Raw genomic sequence first — 23,214 nt, forward strand, 5'->3', positions numbered from 1 at the left:
ACTCTTAAGATATCAAACCAAGTTCCAAGAATGATGGGAAATACTAAAATAGGAAACCTAAAAGCAAAGATTTCAATCAATCTATGCTTCAACAAAATTACACCCTGTGATACCAAACCCTATAAAGGAAACTAACATTACACATCATAACATCAAACTATAAAGAAGCTATCAATCCAAAACTCTGAAACAATCCTAATCTTCAATCTATCAGAAAGTGTTCTTCAACTATGTGATAGCAGCAAACCTAAAACCTATAGTAGCAAATACTATATTCTATTATAACAAACAACAAAGAAACTAACCGCTACTGCTAATCTATCAAAAATGAAAAATGTTATTTGAATGTTATTATAAACAAGAAACAATCTGAGAGCCAAAAGATGAATTGATGAATGAAGAGACGAAGGAGGAAGTGACGTGTTGTCTGATGAAGGAAGAAGGTGGTGCAGGATTCGCGTTCTCCGGGTCGACGATGGCAAGGTTCTAAGGCAAGGTGAGGCAAGGTAAGGCGAAACAAGGCAACGCTCATCAACGGTCCCCTCTTTCTGATCTTCTGGGGCCCCGGTCCCAACACGCGTTCAAGTATCATCTTATTAGACCCACGCTATATAAACCCAACCTGCCAGCATGCCGGCCAGTTACGTACTGACTTTATTCACAGCCGTGCCGGAGTGCATCGATATCGATAGTATAACGAGACACGTGCCCCATTGGAATAGTAATTTTGTGAATTCGTAAGGGCGGCTTCAGTACAATAGTTCTAACAAAACCTCGCCAGACCTCGGTGATATTTCATCGATCCAACCATCTCCATGATGACCACGGTGCTTTTATTAATCTTCATATTTATGGGACCATGGGTACATGGGACCAGAGATCTGATCTTTTTTTCAAGTGATATTGTGTGGAGAAAATTCTCTTACGGACATCTTCTGTGATCTTTTTGAACTGTTAAAGCTGCAGGAGGTAGTTTTGCTGCTTGGTGGCTGGAAAAAGGATTTTATGGATATAGTAGTGTAATTATAGTGTGAACTTAGAGTTTTACTGAATTATTTTTTAATATTTCTTTATGAGGATATTATATATCCCCCTTGTCTTAGGAAATATCTGAATTTTTCTGAACCAGCTTAGCATTGTGTTCGGGTCCGTATGATCGACGCAATTATGATTTTTTGATTCATGTAATGTTTGTCTAGTTTTATTTATTCTTAGATATATTTTAGAATACGTAGATGAATTTATAGAAATATACCAGAAGAAATAAACTCGCTAATTGATGGAGATCTAATTTTCTAATTTAAAAAAAAAAAATACTTAAATTTCAAATTTAATTGCTACGAAATATCTTTTTATACTGATCAGCCAGATCTTTTAATTGGAATTTTTCATTCTCCGAATCCTCTTGATTTCTAAATTAGAGAATTTTATATCTTTTAATTCTCTGACTTCTAAACTATGAAATTTTAATCATTTAAATTCTTTTATCCCTAAGTTAGAGAATGTGCATTCTTTCAATTTTCTAATCTTTAAATTAGAGAATTTGGATTAATTTAATTCTCTTATCTATAATTATAGAATTTTAATTTCTTCACTTTTGAATTAGAAAAATTTTCTCTAATCCCTAAATTGAAGATTTCAATTCTTTCGATTCTCCAACTCCTAAATTAATGGCAACTCTCAGAACATAATTTTTGTTTCAAGTGAAGTAAACTGAGGAATATGCAGGCAGACAGATATTTCTTCGATCTATACTGCAAGAAACACGCAAAGAAGATTTTAAACTAAAGTTCTCAAGTAGGGAGTGGTGTACATGCATGCGATGAATATGAAGAATTGTAGCGATGTCTCAGGGTGTGGTTAACCGTGAAATGTCGTCGAGGTCTATTCAACCCTTTAATGCTACAAAGCACACGTTTTCATAGAAACACGATAATTTATGCTTCCATTCTAAACAAAGTCTGTTGAAAGCTATAATCTCTCTACCCTTTTATACTTAAGACCTTCAAGTCGACACAATGGTTTGGTATTTTCAATATCCCTCTCCTGTGTGTGCTCTTGACATCCTGCAATCGGCTAATGAGTGTTTAAGAATTTAACAAGCAGTATTTTAACGTCAACTTTGCCCTTATCGAGAAACGTATAATAATAATGAAATACATTTTGGTACATGACAGATTTTGTTGTAAAAATTCTGTCTAAATTTCTGACACTTACAATACCTTATTCAATTTTTATTGTAAAATAGTTTCTTAAAGTTTAAATACATTGTTCATTAGTACAGTGATTAGATGCAGTTGTTTTAATTGTATTCGTAAAGTTCAGAATCAATCTGAACGTGCATGTAGAAAATATAAAATATTTATTAAAGATCATAAAACAAATGACCCTACAAAAATATAATAATTTATCGAAATCAGATTTATCAAAAACATCAAGATTTTTAAGACTAATGATATTAAAACGGATAAGAAATATCATTATTTCAATAAATTATAAATTGTAAGTAGGAAAATAAAAATAAAAAGACCCTAATGAAGAAGAAAACGTAAGGGATCAAAATAACCATATTTCTTCATATGTTTGAAATTGTGAGTAGGTTGCAATAATTCCATTTGAAATTCAGGGATTAAACTTTTCTTCTCCAGTATTAAATTATGAAATAAAAATATTGATTAAATTGTGCTGCCAATAACATTAATCGCATCTCCTTCAAGTCTCTTCGAGCCGATTGCATAGAGTAAATAATCTCAGTGTTCTCACGAGAGGGATAGTGCAAAGAAATTAAAATTTTCCAAAATTCACGGTGCTTTCATAAAGAGTTGATATGCTATGTCTTTCCGCAGTGTTCTTTTGAAAAAAGCGGTGTACGTGAGTTAGGTTCGGTACTTTCGAGCCTTTAGTTCTCTTCACAACATGTTTTACCTTCAGGTGAGTACTTACTAAGAAATAATTCCAACCTATATTAAGAAACATTATATATTTTTATAATTTATTAATCTTTTAATATAAAATTATGAAAGCTTGATGCCTTTAAATCTTTTTAATCAAGATCATAATGAAGAGATGTTGAATGCTACTTGTTCAGAGAGTGCAGGACTTAATATGGCGACCTCTAACCTGCACGGTATTGAAGAGAATTTTATTGCTGTTTGATCTTCTTTTCTCTAGAATCCATTAAATAACATTTGGTTTCTGTTACATTAAATAACAACTATCACAAGGAAATATTGGATACACGCTGTTATTTAAAGTCATAAATATTTGTATGAAGAGATTTGCATTTTTAACACTTTTACTATATGTGTGCGATTAAAATACTTAATAATTACCTATCCCTAAAATGACATTATTTTCTTCCGAAGTTGCATAAATTCTTTCTTAATGTCATTAAGAAGCTATTCAATAGTCTAATTATTATAATTATTTACAGCATTTCAACCGATGAACCGTACATAAATCTCAATAGAGCTGTAGAGAGAGGGTGAAGCTTTAACAAATTATCGCAAGTATCCCGCGTGATCTTCGAGGATCTTGCGATTAATCAGAAGAGATGAATCACGCGGCGTAATTGATTTATGGATACACAGCCCTTCCTAGGTGCTAAGAATGGTTGGAGAAAATAAGAATCGAGCTTGAATCGAATTCGATATCTGTGAAGAGATTTTGATAATGATTGAATATAATCAAAGAAATTCGTGGTTGAGTATTTCAGTAATACATGGTTGGAATCTGTAAAAATAAAATAAAATAAAAGAGAAAATCCTAAGCCAAGTTTCGGTAGACAAAATAAAAAAAACTAAAATAAGGATCTTTAAAATATTGAAAGAGTATGAGAATATATTATTCGTGGAATATTAAGGAAAAAATGTGGATTTGGGAAATTGGAAATAATGTACATATAATATTCAGAATATCATTCATAGATAAAACAAAGAACTTTTAATTAACAAAGAATTTTATTTTTTAAAAAGGAAGAAAGTAATAAAAGAAACTACGCAAACTTAATACCAGTTTACAAGCAAAATTATTTATGAATGGACATGCTTGACAATTGAATTAATCTGAAAGCAAGTTTCAATATAAGATGTTTCAATATACTATGATAATTTGATCATAAATTTCATTATAATTACATGATCTAATGAAGTGTGATAGAAAGTGCAACATTGCGTGACTAATAGAATTCAAATTATTGTTAGTTTCACGGATACTTTATGTCACAATGCTCTATTCTTTGAGTATATCATATCTACATCTTATTTTCTTGTTTAAGATAAATTTACTCTTATCGAAACTCAGGAAACTCTTTCACACTAAGCATCTAAGATCGTGGCTGTTTTATGCAACAAGATCCATAAACCTTACATATGAGAGTCTTGATTGATTCATGGATACTGAAAGAATCTTTATTGTCGGTAGTTATGACAACAACTTCCTTTAAGGAACATATGATCTGTGAAAATTTTTATATGCTCTAGTTGATTGTTTCCTCATATCCTCTACCTTGTAAGAGAAAAGTGATGTGGTAACTATTATTAAGATGAAGAAGACTATTGCTATACTGATTTCCTAACAAGTATAAGATTGAATGTTTAATTAAACAATTATTAGAAGTTTTATATTTTTGAAATTGCTTCTTTCAGTATTCTTCTGTAGATTTCTTTTTCACAACTTTGTTAAATCAACTTCCAGCTGTATGTTTCATGCAATTTACATAGTACTTGCAATCCTTGATTTAAAAAGGACTTGCGTCATTTTGGCTGTGACAGTGAACATTAAACAATAACTTGCTTGAGACAATGGTGCAAGCCAGCTCTTTCTTCAGTTGGCAAATTTAAATGAGCGACGATGCTGGTGAGAGAAGACTGCTTAACATTCTTCGCAAGATTGTGAATTATTTTGCAATATTCCCGGCATTTCCTTGTTTCTTCAGCTTTTTGATTGGCTCCACTCCAGAAGAAATTTCATAATTTAGTCTTCAAATGGAAGAAATACTTCTTGCTACTTTCCAATTAATTTCTTCCTCATTCTAGAGTGAAGGTCGTCATCATTAAGTCCATTACCATTAAAAAATACAATATTTCATTCTACAAGGATATTCAATCTCAGAGAAGAAGAGAAGAGAAGAATCCATTGAAACATTTAATTGCATTTCAATAATTTTCTACAAAATTCTCTTTCTTCATCTTCCATACTCTCCCATCTCTTTATCCTCTTTAATAATGAGCAAAGGTGTTAAAAACTGATTTATGTTGGGTTTGGGTCCTTCTTCTTCACTTTTCATATCAATTGTTATCTATTTCTTGTCCTTTTTATAAATGGACTAAAGTATTAAAAGTTAGTTTCCATAATAAATCTGTTTCCTTATATTCATTATTCTCTTTCTTTACCTTTGACATCAGATATTTCTTCTCTTCTTTTGAAATTCACTAAGATGTTAAAAATTGGTTTTCTCAATAAGTTTCTTTTGTTACATTCATTATGCCCCTTGCCTTTCATAGCAAGTATTCCTTAAACATTAATCAGAAATGGATTCTATAGTGCACTGAACTAAGATCTCATGGTACATTCAACAGCAGAACTCTTCAACTGATTGATATTTCCATGGGGCAGCGTTGCACGTGCCAGGTGAAACGACGATGCACGTAATCGAACAGTAAATGAGCAGTTAATTGCATCGCTGATAGAATCTTTTCCACCTGAAGAATTACGGGACGTTTCATCTCAGGTTATGTTTGTTGCAACATAATAAGACAGTTGATTTCAGTTAATGAAGCATTTCAAGATATGGACTCTTCTTGGAATGCTACTCATTTTCCTACTGTTATTTTTAGAAGAGATTGTGGAGCTATTTGTTTTATTTCTATAATAAGACAGACTTAGTGCATATTAATTTAGCAATCAGGAACCGAGACAAGTCCGAAGGAAACAGTCTCGCACGCATTCATTGTACCGGGGTCATCACAGCCAGAAGATCAAGTAGAAATGAGGCGGAAGGCGTGTAATTAAATCGTTGCGAAATCCCTGCGAATAAGCGACACATACGCATAGTGAAATACAGTATTCCTCGAGCAATTACGTCGCTCTTTGTGCACTTCTCCTATTATTCTCTTCTCAATTGCTTCTCGTTGCTAATGATTTAATTTTACTTTTCCGATATTCTATTCCTAATCTATAATTGGCCCATTTCTTCTTTCTTTTCATTCCAGACAAAAGTCTTCTCGATCACTGTATTCGCTTATAATATCATTAATCTCTTCTTTTATGATTTTTTTAGTAAATAACTGAACATTAACTCAGTATTTAATTCCTATAATTAGATCATTTCTTCTTCCTCATAATTGCAATAAGTTATACTCAATTATCGTCTCTTTAATTATTCTTCACTTATAGTGATTGTGATCTTCTGTCTTATGATTTTTTTAATGAGTAAATAAGCATTAGTTGTCCATTGTTATAGCACCATGTCAGGTAATGCAATATGAAAATATGACATACAGGATGTTACAAAAATGATCTGAATCTTTAAAAAAGTAATTTAGCCTGTGTTACAAATTCAATCTACCTTTATCAAATTAGAACTATGTATATTTTTTGCAACAAATGTGACTCGTTGGGTTAAATCTGAAATAGCTTAGTTAGAAACGACGACTTAGTTAAATCGACATCATACAAGAACATTCAATGAGCTTGTAAAAATCTAATTACTGCCACTTATACAGGATATGTGTCCTAAGGTGTTAAGTAGCATAATCTCTTAAGCCACTAATTAAAGAAAACAACGCCCGCGAATGTCGCATTATACATCTATCGACTTGTTGCCAAATCCAAGTATAGACTAATTTGCAACACGCCAACAGTTCATTAGATTCGCATCACGTGCTGCGTTTTGTGCTCGCAGCTGACACGCGTTTCGCCGAGAAGAGGAAATGCACTGCCATTAAAGGCTGCGCCATGATTCAGTGTGTTGTTGTGTAAATAGGAGTAGGTGGACGAAGTAGGAGGATATCTTTGAAGAAACAACAATAATCCTTGCAATCGTAATTAGCTTCTTCTTCCTCCATCTATTACATAGTTAATTTTGTTCCACTTTTCCTATATTTCACTAGGAGATCCCCTTCGTTGTACCTGCAACAAAAAATTTCTCGTCAGAATCTGTCCTACATTGTAATTTAACAAGTAACATATATACATAGTAATTAAGTAAAATTAACCCTTTCAGGACAAAGTTTTTGTTAGGGGTTATAAGAAAGAGGTATTAATAGAAACACTTTTTTTCTTATATTTTTGTAAAGAATCTGTTTTATTTCTTTTTATTAATAACAATGAACTTATTTTTTCTGTAATAGATCAGTTTTATTAAAACCAAATATATTAGCAATTTAGTTGATTAATAATTTGCTAAAATACTGTTGAATGAATTTATCTATGTGTTTTTCATTGCAGATAGCAATACTTTGCATGGCAATAGTGCACGTGATATGTGACCTACCACCAGGGACAAGGCGCAACACTTATTTGCCACCTGAACCAACCAAGGGTTACACCTACGATACGCCTCGGATACCATTTACAAAACCAACCACCCCACGACCGTCATTTCCCACGACGACGCCATATTCATCACGTCCATACTCCAAACCGACCCCCTCCAAATTTCCACCATCGAGAACTACTCCTAGCGAAGGGTATCCACCAACAGGTACCAGACCCACCCCAGAATTTCCTGATTATGGGACACCCACTAGGCCAACTGGAACTACTTTACCTGCTGGTGGGGTGAGTAATAGTAAAAATATATATCTTTAAAATATTTGTAAACATCTGTAAAATTGTGTATTTTCCAATCAAAATGTGATGTTTCCCAAATAAGTGGTCTTTAGGCTACAAATATATATTTTTATAGAAAATAGATAAAATACTGTACTTATATACGTGATAAGAAATCTTCATGACACATATGTTGCGTCACTTTGTGAAAGCGAAGATATTAAAGTTTTGCGCAGTTAATTTCATTCTATATTATACGAATTTAAAAAATTCTATTATCATAATTAACCCCAAAATTTTATCCTTGGTAATTTGAAAAATTGTATTATTATAGTTAATCGCAAAACTCTATTATCAGACGATTTTTCAAATCTAATTCCAGCACGATCATCATCATCACGAGCCAGGAATGCCATTCGACTTCAACTACGCTGTGAAGGAAGACGCCTTTGGAAATGATTATTCCCACAACGCGATAAGCGACGGAGACATCGTCCGTGGGGAATACAGAGTCCAGCTTCCGGACGGAAGGCTGCAGGTCGTTCGTTACACCGCCGATTGGAAACACGGCTTTAGTGCGCAGGTCTCATACGACGGGAATCCCCGCTTTGACGTACCACGACCGCCTGGCAATTTTGCTGGATATTAGGCTATTAGTGGACTGTGGATGATTATGCATTTATTTAAAGAAAATTTAAAAGTGCAAAACTGTATAAAATGCGAAAATATAATTTCAAGAAAATATCTAAAATAGAAGTACAGTCCGGATCAATAAAACTTAAAGTTATAATCAAAGGATATCAACTAGAACTTAAACTGAAATCTTAAAAACACGAACTAAAAGTCATGAAAATACGAAAAAGAATTTTATAGTAATTAATATCAAACTCTTGCGTAAAATTGTACAATGTAGAAATAGGTCTTATATATAAAAGTTACTTGTTAGAATTATGACAATTGGATCCACAGTGAACGTATTAATCGAGACCCCATTGTACTTATTATAATATGTAGTAAGTGAACCAAATCTCCATTTAAGTTCCACTTCTTTAGCTATATTCTCCAAAATACGAAATTGCATAAATATCCGCAGTCTAGCTATTAGAGTCTAATCTGTGGTTGCGAACCATGTTAACACGTTTGTCTTGCGGTTCTTATTGTTAATCTTTACCGTACTGTCTCTGTGTCTCCATTTGTTGCCGCTAACTAACTGAGGTCATTGTCTGGATTATCGAGACGTTTCTTTCAGATCGTTAGTGTCATCAAATAGGTAGTTCTACGAGGGGCGTCGCCACTGTCACATGCAAAACTCTTCTTTGATCTTCACAATGGTTTTTAAAAAATGCAAAAATCAGTGAAACAAGTATTTAGAAATATTATTATGAAAAATATAATTTTTTAATTGTTAAAATTATTAATAGTTACTCTGAAACTTTGGATTAAAATTTTAAGATACCTAGAGCAAAAGAGGAATTCTGCAAGTATCCTCCTTTACAATCTACCATTTTGTTTATAGAATATAAATGAAACAATATTGTTTCTGCGATCACAAATGGTTCAATTCCAGCTGGTACTTATTTTACATCCCCTAGCCATTGCAAAATCTAGATCTAAGTAAAGGAAGACCTTAGACCAGAGTATGTTTTATATTCTTCAATTAGATGTGTCCAATGGACATGGATATATAGGAGGAAAAAAATAAAAAAAATTTTGATAAAGTTAAGGTGTACTTCTTTTCTAAAGCATAAAGTAGCAGCTAAGAACTAACTTGTAGCAATAACAGTTTGTTTTTAGGGACACTGATGGAACAATACTAACCCTCTGGAAGAGTGTGTGGTCTCTATGTATAATAAAACTATTTTTAGTTGTCAATTTTCATCTCAAACAAAAAATTTCAATAACAGATGATTTCTTAAAAACATTAATTAACATATCTTGATAATATGAAAGAAAGTAATGTAAACAAAATTGAAAGATTTAATAAATACACCAAATGATTGTGTTATCTTTGATAATAAAAGTATACATGCTTTTTAATACATGCATGTGTACATTTCTCCTCGTCTTTCTTAAATTCACTATAACATTACCTCCTACTATTACATTTAGTGTATCTTTATTTGATATGCTGATCTCTTTCTGTATGTAATTTTTTATTTTTTATAATATTATAAGTACTCAAAGAGAAGAGCGTAAAGAATGATTTGTTGTGTTAATTTGTTGCCATGGTTAAATTGATCGTCGCGCATGCGTACGTTTATTACACTCTACAATATTACAAGCAAAGTTGTAACAGCCTTCCTAATTACAAAACTAAGAATTTTCATCAAAACCTTGGAAAATTTGCTTATTTAGTTTGAAATATTAAAATCTTTCTGATCTGAAAATATTAAAATTTGTTCAAGCATCTAGATATTATTCAGTGTACTGAATGGAATAATAAATAAAACTGTGTAAAAGTAGATTTCGAAAAATTTCTATTTCATATCAGTATTTTAGAAGATATAACAGAAAATTACATTTTGGTCCAGAATGACTCTGCCACTGTCAAGGACAGACTATGCAGCTGTAGGTGTCACATCTAAGGGAACCACCAAAGTCTTCCCTGCCACAGAACACAGGCAAACTCAAAAATTTGCTGTTGCTGACCATGATGGTGTACTTCATGTATATGGTGAATTTTATTCTTTACCTTTTAGAACTTAAACTAAATCTTCCAAATAAAATTTGCAGGAAGATTTATCATTTCTTCATTTCTTTAAATAAATATGTAAAAACATTTGATATTTTAATAAGGTATAAAGAAAGGAGAGCTACAAGTTTCATTTAAGTCCTTACCAGGACCAAGGATTAACAAATTAGTTCTTGGGGGTACTGGACATGATAAGATTTACATTGCACAAGGAAACACAGTGAAGGGGTACACCAAGAAAGGAAAATTGTTCTTGGAATTTGATACAAACCTTATAGATCCTATTTCAGCATTGTGAGTAGATTAGATAGAAAAAGATGAAAATTTAAAATAAAAATTAATTTTAAATAAATATTTATCAATTCCAACTAGATTAATGGAGATTTTTCCACAGATATGTGCTGGGTCCAAATTTGGCAGCATGTGCAAGAGATCTTTACCATAGATACCATGATTGCAAAGATGCTGATTCCTATTTAGCTGGTGAAACTTTATATGACATTGTCCTCCTACCTACTGATGGCAATTTCATGTTTGCTATACTAGCTTGTGGAGATTGTGCTGTAAAAATCTTAATCAACAAGATAATAAATAATAAAAGTTAACTACACTATAGGCAGTACATATGCCAACATTGTAAGACTGTAAATGTTTATGCAATTTCATATTTTTATGAATGCAATTGAAGTAATGGAAACTCTATGCATATTTGCATCTCCAAATTTCTCATAAAGACATAAACATCCACAGTCTAATTATGAATAATGGAATCCAATTCCCTTTCGCCCCAATAAGCATTAAACTAAATACTATTATACAGCCTAATAACTTTCAATTTGACAATTTTAGATTGACAATAAATTTGGTTCTTTTCAGATACGAGTCCTTCATGGCACCAAAACCCCAGCAATCCTCAGACTTCCAAGTGTGCCCACAGTATTATCTCTCTATAGGTTTCTAAGTTTTCTAAACTATTTTTATATTACTTTGTTTATATTTCCCAAGTGTCTTTCAAGTATTTTTTATAGGGAAGGTGACCTTGAATCTAAAGAACGTGTTCTGGTTGGAACTATAGATGGCAAAGTGGGTTTGCTGATCCTTCATGGCAACAAAACACTGAGGATCACTTGGCTTTTGAATATGACAGGCTCAGAAGTCACTTCTTTAGATACTTATGAACTACAGGATGGTCTAGATATACTTATTGGCAGACAGGATGGTACCGTTGAAGTATATATTTTTCCTGAAGAAGATACATTGCCATTTCTGCGGTATCGTTATGTAGGTATAACATATTTAAACGTTTAAAATTTCGAATTCATCTTTTTAATTATGTTTCTTAACTGTTTCAATATTTTTAATTTCCTTAATTTCCTTCTTTAATTTATTCAGTGGTTTAATTTTTTAAATTCCTTAATAATTTATTGGTATAACTATGTAAAAATTTAAAGAACAAACATTCCTAAAAAATTAATTTCATAGAATGCCAAGGAAAGCATCAGTTCAGTGGTAGGAGGAATAATTGGTGCAGCAGGATATCCTGAAGTGTTAGTCACCACATATTCAGGACGAATATTTGGCTTGACTACTAAGCCTCCTGGACTACTAGAAGCTGACCAGAATGACGGTTTGACCAAGTTAAAGGCAGAGATAGAACAATTACAGGAAAAACTTAAGGAGGAGAAAGAAGCAGCTAGTTTTTCAATTGATCCTTTAGCACCATTGATTCTATCTGTAAACCATAGGTATAGAATTAGAAGAATTATTCTTCATCTATCATTAAATAAAATACAATATAATAATTAAAAAAATCAAATTATAAAATGAAACTTATTTCTTGTAGAATGATTTTAAACAGAAAAGATGCATCATATTCCCTTTCCATAGAACTTGATACACCTATTGATAACATTTTGATACAATCAGATACTCCAATTGAATTATTGGATGTGGAAAGTAACAGTGCAGTAGTTAGTCTGTCTAGTTGTAATCCTAGAGAAGGCAATTTTGTTCTTGCTACCTATCGTTGTCAAGTAAATATAAATAATTTAATCATTATTAGAAATTCGACTAAATAATTTAATATTTCATATTTGATATTTTAGTAATAATTTTTGTAGGTAAATACTAATCATCTTGAAATGAGGTTAAGGACAATAGAAGGACAACCTGGTACTTTACAGATTTACGTCACTTCACAAGTATTAATATAATACAAAATTTCTAATCACCTCATTTCTGGTTATACCACAATTTCTGCAACAGCATATATAACTATACTAATATAATATAAAAATCTAAATATATAATCCTTTTTCTATTCAGGTACAACCAAAATGTTGTCGCAAAATATCAATACCCATATCTGCTCTTTCTCTTCATGTAAGACAACACGAAGCCGATAACTCGGAAACTCACGTTGAAGGACCCTTTAATGAATTGAAATTAATTGGAGGTTTTACTGTTGCAGAAGTAAAATTTCAAATTTTGCAATGATAAAATAAATATTAATAATTCAGAACTATAAAGTTACTGGTTTCTACGCCTGTTGGCGAGCAACCTATCGTACACCTATTCATGAAAAGTCAATAGCTTGCTAGTCTACAGGCGCTCGAAAGTTTTAATTACCACAATATTCTGTACTTAATGATAACAAATCTATTATTTTAATACTTCTCTTTCCAATTCTACATATTTCAGATGCATGCATGGCTTTCTTTCGCGTTATCAGATGTACCGGAGAGACCCCATTTGCAGGAAGGAGAAGCTACTTTGACATATGTCTCATCTTTCATTGGAACCCTCCTAAAATGCAAATACAAGTAAGTTCTATATCACATTAATAATATAAATGTTGAATCCGATTTAATGATTTCTTAATCGTCAGAAAAGGAAGTGCAATTTTCCTAGGAGAGAATATATCAAGCATCATAATTCTCAGAGACATATTGACCAGAGAGGCAACAAAAAGAAAAATCAAATTAGACGTCTTCTGTGGTATATTATATATCCATCATAATATGAATTACTATTTTCTTTTTAAGATTTCTTCTCTTATTCCGTATTTCTGCATAGATGTTTCTGATGGTAGTATATCCAGAGTATTGGAATTAATTTTTCCACAATTAAATGCTGCTCATGACCTAATTACAAAAGTAAAGATTTTGAATGCTCTGGAGGAATGGGAGTTGAAGGAAAATCCTAAAGAAAATTTGTGCTCAGAGTATCAGGAATTGGTACAGAAGGAATCAGAGATCAAATCCCAAATGGCAAAGGACAATGAAATATTGGAGAGGCTACACGCAGTAATTACAGATCTCTATGTTGATTGGGAAAGAGCGAAACATTCTCGTAGGTATGTATTAACAAATAATCCAAATCGATAAAATTTTGTACCATCTTCTTTCAAAGAATATAATATTCCTAATCTCCTCAACACTTATTATTCCAAGTATGTTTATTCAATAAAACAAGAATTTTAACAAAACACTTTTTTACTTAATAGAATTAATATTAAATATTAATCATTTATTTCTTTTTTCTTTTTCTTTTTATGCCATGTCTTATAAATTATAGGGAAGTCTTTGTAAGAACACAATTTGCAATATAACAATGGCAAAATTTATATGAATTAATACAAAATTCTATAACTGTCTTTGGTTACTCTGTCGATAACGAAGTTAGAGGACCCATACACGTCGGGTGATATAAGAAATGAAATTTTATTGAGAGAAATGTTAAAAAATAAAAAATTGTTAAATTAATGCTCCACTTTCTACGTACATCCTATGTGATTTCAGAATCGGTAGCAAAGACGTTGCGGAGAAGCTCAGCGCAGCCCTCAAGTCCAGAGAATTAGCTCAAGTTTTACAAGCTTTTATCGACACGAGTAACACGGTAGCTCCACCATCCTCGTATAAAGACTGAGCTACAAACACCTCTTCTTTTTCTCGCTTTGTGGAAAATGCAATAAAAGTGGACCACAGTGTTTCTATAAATGTTTTCACGTAAAAAATATATTTTTTTTTTTTTGTCAACGATTCGCGGATATAAACGATTAACTTACCTAGGACTTAAGAAATGTACACTTATATTAGTTACCTTAATTATCGTTAATTATAGTACAATATATACGTGTAAGTTATCTGTATACGTATATGTGTATATGCATTCATGTATTTATATACATTTTCGACTAATGAGATTGATATAATTTTGTTGTAATATAGGAGTTTGCTTCTATACATATATATGCTTGTACTTCCCAAGTTCTTCTGCTAAAAACAGTCTTAAGAATAATATTTGTTTCTTAAACACTACATTCATAATATTCTTTTAAAAAGTAACTAGCAAAGAAATTGAAAAGTACGTTTGTGCACATCAACTATAGGCAGTGCGTTGATGTATAGTACTTCGAGTCAATCAGTCACATCTGACATGTTTCTGGTCTCACAAAGCGCCAATTTTGTGCGAGAGATCTTTCATTCTCAATGTTACAAGGAACAATCCAACAGTCATTACATGAAGAAATACTGCCTGCAAGAACAATAATAAAAGAATAAGTCTCAGCAATATGTTTTACAATATAAAATAAAATAAATCAAAGTATTATTATACTGGTGATAATGATATAGCATGGTTGTAAATTAAAGTTTTGGTATATCGATTGATGTAGGCACACTGAGGATAGCCACATTTCTCGAAATCTCCAAAAATGTCTCAAATCCCACATTTCTTTTCATTGAATCAAATTTTTAATTTTTAATTTTATCTTTAGATTGTATCATTTTCTACTTTGTAATCTTAACAGTAGATAAACTCACATGTTATCAGTACGAACAACTGCCTCCAAAGGATCTCTGTCAGGGTTCGCGTCTGGTGCCGTTGTCACTGTGTATTCTAAAGTTTGTCCACCAGCATGTGGTAGAATACTTTCAGGATTATCATCAGGAGGAACGATCTCCACGACTCCTGTGGCTTCCACTTCGAGTTTCAAGTCACGAACGAGATCTTGAATGGTCTTTGCTTGCGAACCTTTGTCGTGATCTTCTGCTACGTTTTTTGCGGCCATGATTCTGTTCATGGGTCTATCAGCTCTTCCTCTTGAGTGCGTATGCATGTGCCTCTTCATATCGCTTCGCACTCTAAATGGCTTCCCACACACAGCACATTGGTGGGGCTTTTCACCAGTGTGTATACGACGATGGTTTTGCAAATAACTGCTCGCTCTGAACGTTTTGTTGCAGTACTCGCAGCGGTAATTCTTTTCACCGGTGTGGATCCTTCTGTGAACGATCAAAGAGTATTTCCGCGCGAAATCCTTGCCACAGTACTCGCACTGATATTGCTTTTGCTCCGAGTGAATACTAGTCGCGTGGTACTTCAGATCTCCCCATTGACGAAAGTGGCGACCACATTCCTCGCACTTGTAGGGCTTGTCGCCACTGTGAAGGCGCTTGTGGACCTAGATTTGAAAAAATTTGTTTAAAAACTTATTTTGTTTCCGAAGATTCGATAATTTTATTTTTACATTTCTTCCTTTTCTCAATAGAACTTATTATAGAATTTACTATAAAGCTGTATAGAACTAATTTTGCTTAACTTCTTGGCTTCTTTGTAGAACTTTTCTACTCTATCTTGCACAATTAAAATGTTCTTTACAATATTGTTTAATAAATAATTTTTATTTACTGCAAATTGGCTTAAAAAGGTTTAACCTACAATACCATATTAGTCCATGAAATTGAAACTGTCTCACCTTTAACGCACTAGCAGCAAAGAAGCTCTTTCCACAAACTTCACACTGGTGAGGTCGTTCACCACTATGAGATCGCATGTGATACACTAAACTATTTTTATGATGGAATGACCGGTCGCATTGGGGACACGTTAATTCGTCATCTTCCAAAATAAAAAGATCTTATAAGTATGCAATTAAAAGAAGAAGCCCTTGAATGTATATATACTTACTTGATTTCCTAGCTTTCAATATCTTCTTTTTCTTCGTTGTTTGTGGAATGTCAGTCTTATCTTTATCATGTATACTCTGTTCATTGACTGCTGACGGTTTTACATGGTCCCTATGTACATGATCCGTGACATCAGTAATCGTCCACAGTGGTGATTGGTTGTTCACCGAGGACAATGGAGATTCTGTTTCATCATCTATATGTGCACCTGTCTCCTCTACTGCAAATATACAAACCAATATTGGTTAGATTCATCTAAACTGTTAAATATTAATTATACAAAAATAATTCTTGAAACTATCACAAATGAAAAGTACAAAAGACAAACATGATAGATCAATTCTTGGTGATTTTTTTTATTTTGATGTAATAGTTCTTATACTTACCAACACCCCTGATGCCCTCCATAAGATCCTCAGGTTCACTGAACTCTTCAATAACTGTATTTTCCAGATTTTGAACAGACTCTGGTACAGATATCGTAATATTCGTATTGGTTGCTTGTGCTATTCTGGTTTCCTGTTTGACAGGCTCATAATGTACCTTCAAATGTTCGAAAAATTTTAATTGGCTACTAAATCTAGAACTGCACAGTTCACACTTGAATATATGAGACTGTATATCGCTGGAAGAGTTAGCGTTTATGACATCTGTATTTATCCTACTGCCATCCTTCCTTGCCGAGTTTCTTTTGGTCTGTTGTTTCAATTTACGAGGTATCCTTTTTTTATGAGGCAAGGATCTTTTCGGTCCTGAACTTGGCGCTGCATCTTCACTGCTTTCAGCTGATACATCAACATCATATTCGCTTTTCACGTTTATGAACTCCTGTTTTACGTTCTGCGTGATGCGTTTAAAAGGTTGTAACGTTGGATATACCGGGTTTGGTTCTGGGACAGTTTGGATAGAATAAGTATTCACAGGAGTTAGAGTCTCTAGATGAGAAACGTCTGGTAAAGTTGGATCTTCATGTTGGGATTGACTATGAAGATGTTGCTGTTTTTGTTGTTGTTGCAATTGAACAGCAACCAAAGCTGCTGCCAGTCTTCTGTCTTCCTGTTTAAAAAATCCAAAATCAGTTTCTATTGTGTGAATACGAAAAAACAATAAATTATCCTTATACCTCTGTTAAATCATGTTGTAATAAATCTTCTGTTTCATAATATTGGGTTGCCGTACCATAATCTGTGCCAACACCAGCATTGATCATATCAACAACCATTCCTTCAGAAATTAGTTCTCCATTAAGAGTTAGAAGAGGAACACTTTTGCTCAGAGGCTCTCCATCGGCCCTTTGGATGGTAATGTATTGTGCACCTTCCATTCCTTCCAGCAGCACTGCTTGTGCTTCTTCTGTTGTTACTTCCATATTCATTTGACTCAGCCGCTGATGGGAGAAAATTTCTTCTAAGATTATTTCCTTGCCATCTGTAAAAACTAGCTGTTTGTGGCTAGAAAAAAAAGATACATGTGAATTATTTTTATTCTAACAGTTTCTATTAAATATACTTGGATTTCAAATAATATTCTTACTAACATATTTTGGTTTACCTCATTCCTTGGAAAATGTCATTAAAAATTTTCTTTTTTTTAACAAAAGTATTAATTTCAATAACATATACAGCATAAATAAGTTTTATCATGTTTATTTCCATTTATCTATAATAATACATTTACAAAAGTATAAAAAAAATATAAGAATTCTCTGTCACAAAAAAATATATTTTTTCATAATAAGTATATAAATTAGTATATAAATTTATATAGATATAAATTAGTATTATTATTTTTAAGCAGATTGTAGCAGATTCATCGTTCTTATTTATAGAATGTGAATCAACGATTCAAATTTCGCGCGCTAGTGTATTACAGAAATGACAGCGGAATCAAGGTCACTGCACCCGGAGCTCTTAGAAAATTTCTCTCGGGACTTGATTTGCGTCCCAGCGGGAAAATCGGCCTCCTCTCACCTTCCTGTACCAACCTTCGCAAGCCCGCGTCGATTTTTCGTCTCCTTCGAGGAAAACTTGAACGACATAAACAAAGCAAAATATTGAAACACTGTAGGACAAAATGTGACAACAGTGCTTGTGTCTTGACGCCATTAGAACGGATGCACCCTTCCTACACTACCTACGTGAATCTCTGCCAATACCAACTTAAGCGATGAAAAAATACTAGGCTGAATCATTATTACAATCCATCTTCATCCATTTATGATCTTCATTCTCATCTTCATCGCTATTGATTTTGCCTTTCTTCTCTTCTATACTGCAACTATAAAATGAATTTCCCAGATGGACTTTGTCTAATCTCATAACTAACATGAATTCGATTGAATTACTCCAAAACCTAAATTTCACCTGCCGGGTTACAAATTCTCCACTTCCGGAGACAGAATTCAACCTGATTCAACCTGGTTCAATGCTGTTAAGTAAGCAAAACAAAATAATGTCGAAATAACGTTCACAACTTTTCCATCACAGTCGAAAGTAAAAGTGTGTCGCTATAAATGTAACCTCGTTTAAGGACATTCTTAATTGAACTACGAATTGTTGAAATGGTTGAAATGGTGAAGATCTCGTGGGTCTCTCGGAGGAACCTTCGTTCTCATGGCGGCCATCCAGGCCAAATTTACGATGCGCAAATCTTTTAACAATTTCGTCGATCGAGAATTAGTGCACCTGACAGGCTCAAATCAATGTAAACGAACAGAAATTTGTTTTCACACGGTTTCTACATCGCGTAACACACAACGAGGAAGCTCGGAGACGGTTTCCCTCTCTCGCACTGTTACCATCAGCTGACTCGTCGGTTCATCGTTGATTCATCGAGTCTGACAAGGTTGTTATGACTTTATTAACAACTACGCCATTTACCATGTTTACACAATTATAGGTCGAGACAATAATCGTGTACGCCGCGAAAATCCTTGATTTCCTCTGTATTTTCGATGGAAACGTCGGATATCGGGAAGCTTAAGTACGTTAATTTGTCCGCCGTGTCAAAGATCATTAGTTTGTCATAACCTGATCCACGTGATACGAACTGATAATAGAATAGTGAAATTGTAATTATTGTTGTTTGTGGTTTTTGCAGAGGTTGCCAGGTAAACTGACTGGAAAAAATATGTGATATACCCGTAAAATTTCTAAAAAGTGATGGCTTCTATTTGTCGTCGCTGGAGACTATGGATTTTACCAGTTTTAACTTGTCTCTATGCACTTCTGATCATTATTTTGGTTCCAATTCTCTTGGCCAATTCAATTAAGAATGGCTTTGAAAATCAGGATCAAGGAGCACTGGTGGGTGGTGTCTTTGTGCTACTTGCCTTGCCTATTGCTTTCTACGAAATTGTCCAACACATGATATATTATACACAACCTAGACTGCAGAAATACATTATAAGGTATGTTGATGAATTCTACGATTGATGTTGTCTTGAGGTTGTTTGCTGATATTTAGAAATTGTATATTGATTTATTGCTTAAATGTCTTCCTTTCAATGTGGTTGGACTTCTGAGTTGATTATTTATTGCTTGTAAAATTAGTTAGGAATTTATAGCTTCTTATGAAATTTTGTTACATCATAACTTTCTATTAGTTAGATATCAGTGTAGATAATTATTATGCACTATATATTTTAGATTAATTGGTAAATTGTGGGAAATATAAGTATAAATATATGATACTTTTCCTATTTCCTAAATATCAAATAAAAAATTAACATTCAGGATTAGAAAAGGGACAAATTTTTTTTTTAAATATTATATTTGTATATTTTATTAAATTTTTTATATTCATTACATGAATATCATAATTGGCAACAATTATTAATGGTAATAATTTATTTAAAGAAAATGTCTTTTTTCCATCTTTCAAGTCAAAGAACTCGTATTGATTGATATTTAATATAGTAAATGTCGAGAGTCATTGATATAGATAGAGGTTTTGAATAAATGAACCCACTTTTTATAAAACTTTTAATTTTATTATAAAAATATTATTAAAATGGTTACTGAATATTATCATGTTCATACTATTAAAATAATATGAATATTAAAAAATATTACAAATATCAAATTTCATTTAATTTTGTTTGATGTGTAAATAAAATTCTTGTCACAAGAAAGATTATGGCTATATATACACTGTTATGATACAAAAACAGTTGAATCCATTTGGAAGAAAATGATATGATTGTAGGAAATCAAAGTTCACTTTCTTGTCAAGCTTGAGAAGTTTAGTTTAATCACAGGGAGATACTTCCATCATAATATTCTCTTGGTCAAGAACCTTTGTAATTTTTTAAACTTTTTATGACTTAATTAGAGCTAGTTTTTGGAAATTAACAAATTTTGTATGCTTTTGTTTGTATATCTGTATATTATTACAAAATGATATGAAATTTTATATCCTGTTTCAGGATATTATGGATGGTACCAATTTATGCAGTGAATGCTGTAGGTATAAATTCCTATCTTTTACATAAAATACATATATCAACATATTTCTCTATTTTAAGTACAAATTCTTTTTGAATTCCTGTAGTGGCTTGGTCTGGTTTATCCAGAAGGCAGCATATACGTTGACAGTTTAAGGGAGTGTTATGAGGCATATGTAATATACAATTTTATGATGTATTTATTGGCCTACTTGGATGCTGATCGTCAACTGGAACACAGACTTGAAATTTCTCCTCAAGTACATCACATGTTCCCCCTGTGTTGTTTACCTGATTGGGAAATGGGCAGAGAATTTGTACATATGTGCAAACATGGAATATTACAATATACTGCAGTTAGGCCTATAACAACTTTGATATCTTTGTACGTATATAATGAATATTCGTATTTACATCATAGAAAGTAAAAAAGAAATATTTCTATACAAAAAGTTCACTGATACACTCTGGTAATTTCTCATATTCAACTTAAAATATCAAGCACTATTGATAGCATGAATTTCAATTATATGTAGATTACATATTGAATTATATACATATTATTCTGTCACATGATTATTCATAATCAATTATTTATTTATATTTATTTGTTTAGTATCTGTGAACTAAATGGAGTGTACGGAGAAGGTGAATTCAGAACAGACGTAGCTTTTCCATATATGATTGCTTTAAATAATTTATCACAATTTGTTGCCATGTATTGTTTGGTGCTTTTTTATCGTGCCAATGCGGAGGCTTTGAAACCAATGAAACCAATCGGGAAATTTTTGTGTATCAAAGCGGTCGTATTCTTCTCCTTCTTGTAAGTTAGCACACATTGTAAAATCGTATTTTCATTTGAATATATTTAAATGTTGTATCACGAAATCTCACTTTTTTCTTTATTTTACAGTCAAGGCGTGATAGTTGCATTGCTAGTGTATTTTGATGTGATATCGAGTATTTTTAAAACAAATAACATGGAAGATATCAGAAATATATCATCTAAGCTGCAGGACTTTTTAATCTGTATTGAAATGTTTATGGCTGCAGTAGCTCACCACTACAGTTTTACATACAAACCTTTTGTAAATCTAGCACAGGGTCAAGCATGGTGGGATGCATTCAGGTAATTAAATTTTGGTTGAAAAACATCTTAGATTATTGTGGATGCCCATAGTTATCATCATAGTCATTGAACATTTATGCAATACACTATAGATGACTCCCATAACACTAAGTGCATTTATAGTACATAGCAGTGAATATTGGATTAACCCAATTCCTCAATACCTTATATACAGGAAAGAGTCCTAGACCCTATAAAATAGCCTATAAAAGTTGTAGTGTCATATGTACTTTTCAAATAGTCATTGTAAAGGATTAAAGATATGCTTGATGTTTCCAGAGCAATGTGGGACGTCTCAGATGTCCATAACGACATCAAAGAACACCTTGGGGTAGTAGGATCTTCATTAAGCCGTAGGATACGTGGTCGAAGCGCTTATCAACAGGCCTGGGGGAGCGCGACAGAACGAACGTCTCTTCTTCCAGAAGCTTCAGTGACCACGGCCAGAAGTGCGCCAGCATGTTCCTTTTCTAGTTACAATACAGCGGAGATGGAACAAAATGGTGCGGATGGTCCCGTTGAGCTAATTCCGGACGTGCAGGATACTAGTAACGCGGTGAAGACGTAATCATGTAATGTTCTCTTATCACAGAGAGAGAGGAACATTTAATCAAGGGGTACACTTCGTCTGGAATATAACACACTTTAATTAAGATTGCTCCATATCGCTAGTATAACCTTTAAGCAGAGCGAGAAATGTTTGAAAAAATATCTAGTTTTACAAAACGTGCGTTCTCCCCCGTGTACTGTACAAATTTCTCATCCTAAATCGTTGAACGACACACTCATTATTCCCGGGAGAGACGACACGACATGAGAATACCATATTACAATAAGGGATTTGATACACGTGGCCATGTTTGCAACACGAGACAGAAGTGTCGTTTTACCTCGTCCATTTTAAGAAAACGCTTTTTTCCTCCTTGATTTGCGGCCAATTACGCGACGCCTCGTGTTACCAATGATGTATTACCAAATAATTGTACATATATATATACATACAATAATGTTTATACTTAGAACAATATATCGGTACAGTCCTATTTATAAACGTGTCACACTGTTTATTGCTGGTTTATCGACCCCAATAAGTGTACCACGGAGTTAGGCATTATTCGGAAAATACTTTTATCATCGCAAAAAGTCTAAATTTCCATGTTGTTCGTCTTGTATTTATTAAACAATTGCTCGTCTGCTTATTGAGTAT

At 32.9% G+C, this 23,214-nt stretch overlaps 4 protein-coding genes across 17 annotated transcripts; 3 read left to right on the top strand and 1 right to left on the bottom strand.

The window, feature by feature from the left end:
- The first annotated feature begins 418 nt into the window (after positions 1–418).
- On the top strand, positions 419–9,326 carry LOC122576491 (pro-resilin-like). Of its 3 annotated transcripts, XM_043746878.1 has the most exons (4): positions 637–737; positions 2,847–2,931; positions 7,450–7,782; positions 8,156–9,326. In XM_043746878.1, exons 2-4 carry the CDS (start codon positions 2,917–2,919, stop codon positions 8,420–8,422), a joined length of 615 nt encoding a protein of 204 aa, XP_043602813.1. In that variant the 5' UTR covers positions 637–737; positions 2,847–2,916; the 3' UTR covers positions 8,423–9,326. The 3 variants fall into 3 exon arrangements, with proteins under 3 accessions (XP_043602815.1, XP_043602813.1, XP_043602814.1); XM_043746880.1 differs by lacking the exons at positions 637–737; positions 2,847–2,931 and adding an exon at positions 419–506; XM_043746879.1 differs by lacking the exons at positions 637–737; positions 2,847–2,931 and adding an exon at positions 4,014–7,043.
- Positions 9,327–9,618: 292 nt separating this feature from the next.
- LOC122576486 (Bardet-Biedl syndrome 7 protein homolog) lies at positions 9,619–14,478 on the top strand. Of its 6 annotated transcripts, XM_043746865.1 has the most exons (13): positions 9,619–10,447; positions 10,570–10,759; positions 10,860–11,028; positions 11,342–11,418; positions 11,494–11,746; positions 11,948–12,210; positions 12,309–12,498; positions 12,586–12,666; positions 12,791–12,937; positions 13,166–13,287; positions 13,353–13,462; positions 13,541–13,820; positions 14,266–14,478. In XM_043746865.1, the coding sequence occupies exons 1-13, from the start codon at positions 10,306–10,308 to the stop codon at positions 14,390–14,392; spliced, it is 2,151 nt and encodes a 716-aa protein (XP_043602800.1). In that variant the 5' UTR covers positions 9,619–10,305; the 3' UTR covers positions 14,393–14,478. The 6 variants fall into 6 exon arrangements, with proteins under 6 accessions (XP_043602800.1, XP_043602798.1, XP_043602797.1 ...); XM_043746863.1 differs by having other exon boundaries at positions 11,342–11,746; XM_043746862.1 differs by having other exon boundaries at positions 13,353–13,820.
- Positions 14,479–14,623: 145 nt separating this feature from the next.
- Positions 14,624–18,700, bottom strand: LOC122576488 (myoneurin-like). 5 transcript variants are annotated; one of them, XR_006319774.1, is made up of 8 exons: positions 18,405–18,536; positions 17,558–17,885; positions 16,821–17,490; positions 16,436–16,654; positions 16,224–16,366; positions 15,289–15,929; positions 14,835–15,001; positions 14,624–14,739 (listed from the first exon to the last, which is right to left on the bottom strand). XR_006319774.1 is itself a non-coding variant. In XM_043746868.1 (8 exons), exons 3-8 carry the CDS (start codon positions 17,807–17,809, stop codon positions 14,983–14,985), a joined length of 1,944 nt encoding a protein of 647 aa, XP_043602803.1. In that variant the 5' UTR covers positions 17,810–17,885; positions 18,419–18,460; positions 18,568–18,700; the 3' UTR covers positions 14,624–14,982. The 5 variants fall into 5 exon arrangements, 4 of the variants coding, with proteins under 4 accessions (XP_043602803.1, XP_043602805.1, XP_043602802.1 ...); XM_043746868.1 differs by adding an exon at positions 18,568–18,700 and having other exon boundaries at positions 14,624–15,001; positions 18,419–18,460; XM_043746870.1 differs by adding an exon at positions 18,568–18,700 and having other exon boundaries at positions 14,624–15,001; positions 18,405–18,460.
- Positions 18,701–18,709: 9 nt separating this feature from the next.
- On the top strand, positions 18,710–23,054 carry LOC122576490 (transmembrane protein 184C). Of its 3 annotated transcripts, none has more exons than XM_043746877.1 (7): positions 18,710–18,868; positions 19,534–19,843; positions 20,861–20,897; positions 20,986–21,263; positions 21,495–21,701; positions 21,792–22,007; positions 22,287–23,054. In XM_043746877.1, the coding sequence occupies exons 2-7, from the start codon at positions 19,596–19,598 to the stop codon at positions 22,573–22,575; spliced, it is 1,275 nt and encodes a 424-aa protein (XP_043602812.1). In that variant the 5' UTR covers positions 18,710–18,868; positions 19,534–19,595; the 3' UTR covers positions 22,576–23,054. The 3 variants fall into 3 exon arrangements, with proteins under 3 accessions (XP_043602812.1, XP_043602810.1, XP_043602811.1); XM_043746875.1 differs by lacking the exon at positions 18,710–18,868 and adding an exon at positions 19,137–19,278; XM_043746876.1 differs by lacking the exon at positions 18,710–18,868 and adding an exon at positions 19,275–19,416.
- The last annotated feature ends 160 nt before the right edge of the window (positions 23,055–23,214 follow it).

The sequence above is a fragment of the Bombus pyrosoma genome, linkage group LG16 (assembly GCF_014825855.1).
Source record: "Bombus pyrosoma isolate SC7728 linkage group LG16, ASM1482585v1, whole genome shotgun sequence".
In the NCBI taxonomy this organism is placed as follows: Eukaryota; Metazoa; Arthropoda; class Insecta; order Hymenoptera; family Apidae; genus Bombus; species Bombus pyrosoma.

Excerpts from the sequence above, each read along its gene's own strand:
- LOC122576491 (XM_043746878.1), top strand. Across the intron at positions 7,783-8,155 it reads CTACTTTACCTGCTGGTGGG|CACGATCATCATCATCACGA; the intron begins GTGAGTAATAGT and ends ATCTAATTCCAG.
- LOC122576486 (XM_043746860.1), top strand. The coding sequence starts at position 10,306 with ATGACTCTGCCACTGTCAAGGACAGACTATGCAGCTGTAGGTGTCACA. Across the intron at positions 12,499-12,585 it reads TTGCTACCTATCGTTGTCAA|GTAAATACTAATCATCTTGA; the intron begins GTAAATATAAAT and ends TAATTTTTGTAG. Across the intron at positions 13,288-13,352 it reads CTCCTAAAATGCAAATACAA|AAAAGGAAGTGCAATTTTCC; the intron begins GTAAGTTCTATA and ends CTTAATCGTCAG.
- LOC122576488 (XM_043746866.1), bottom strand. The coding sequence starts at position 18,472 with ATGTCGTTCAAGTTTTCCTCGAAGGAGACGAAAAATCGACGCGGGCTT. Across the intron at positions 17,491-17,557 it reads TACAACATGATTTAACAGAG|GAAGACAGAAGACTGGCAGC; the intron begins GTATAAGGATAA and ends TTTTTTAAACAG. Across the intron at positions 15,930-16,223 it reads TTGCTGCTAGTGCGTTAAAG|GTCCACAAGCGCCTTCACAG; the intron begins GTGAGACAGTTT and ends TTTCAAATCTAG.
- LOC122576490 (XM_043746877.1), top strand. The coding sequence starts at position 19,596 with ATGGCTTCTATTTGTCGTCGCTGGAGACTATGGATTTTACCAGTTTTA. Across the intron at positions 20,898-20,985 it reads CAATTTATGCAGTGAATGCT|TGGCTTGGTCTGGTTTATCC; the intron begins GTAGGTATAAAT and ends GAATTCCTGTAG. Across the intron at positions 21,702-21,791 it reads GTCGTATTCTTCTCCTTCTT|TCAAGGCGTGATAGTTGCAT; the intron begins GTAAGTTAGCAC and ends TTTATTTTACAG.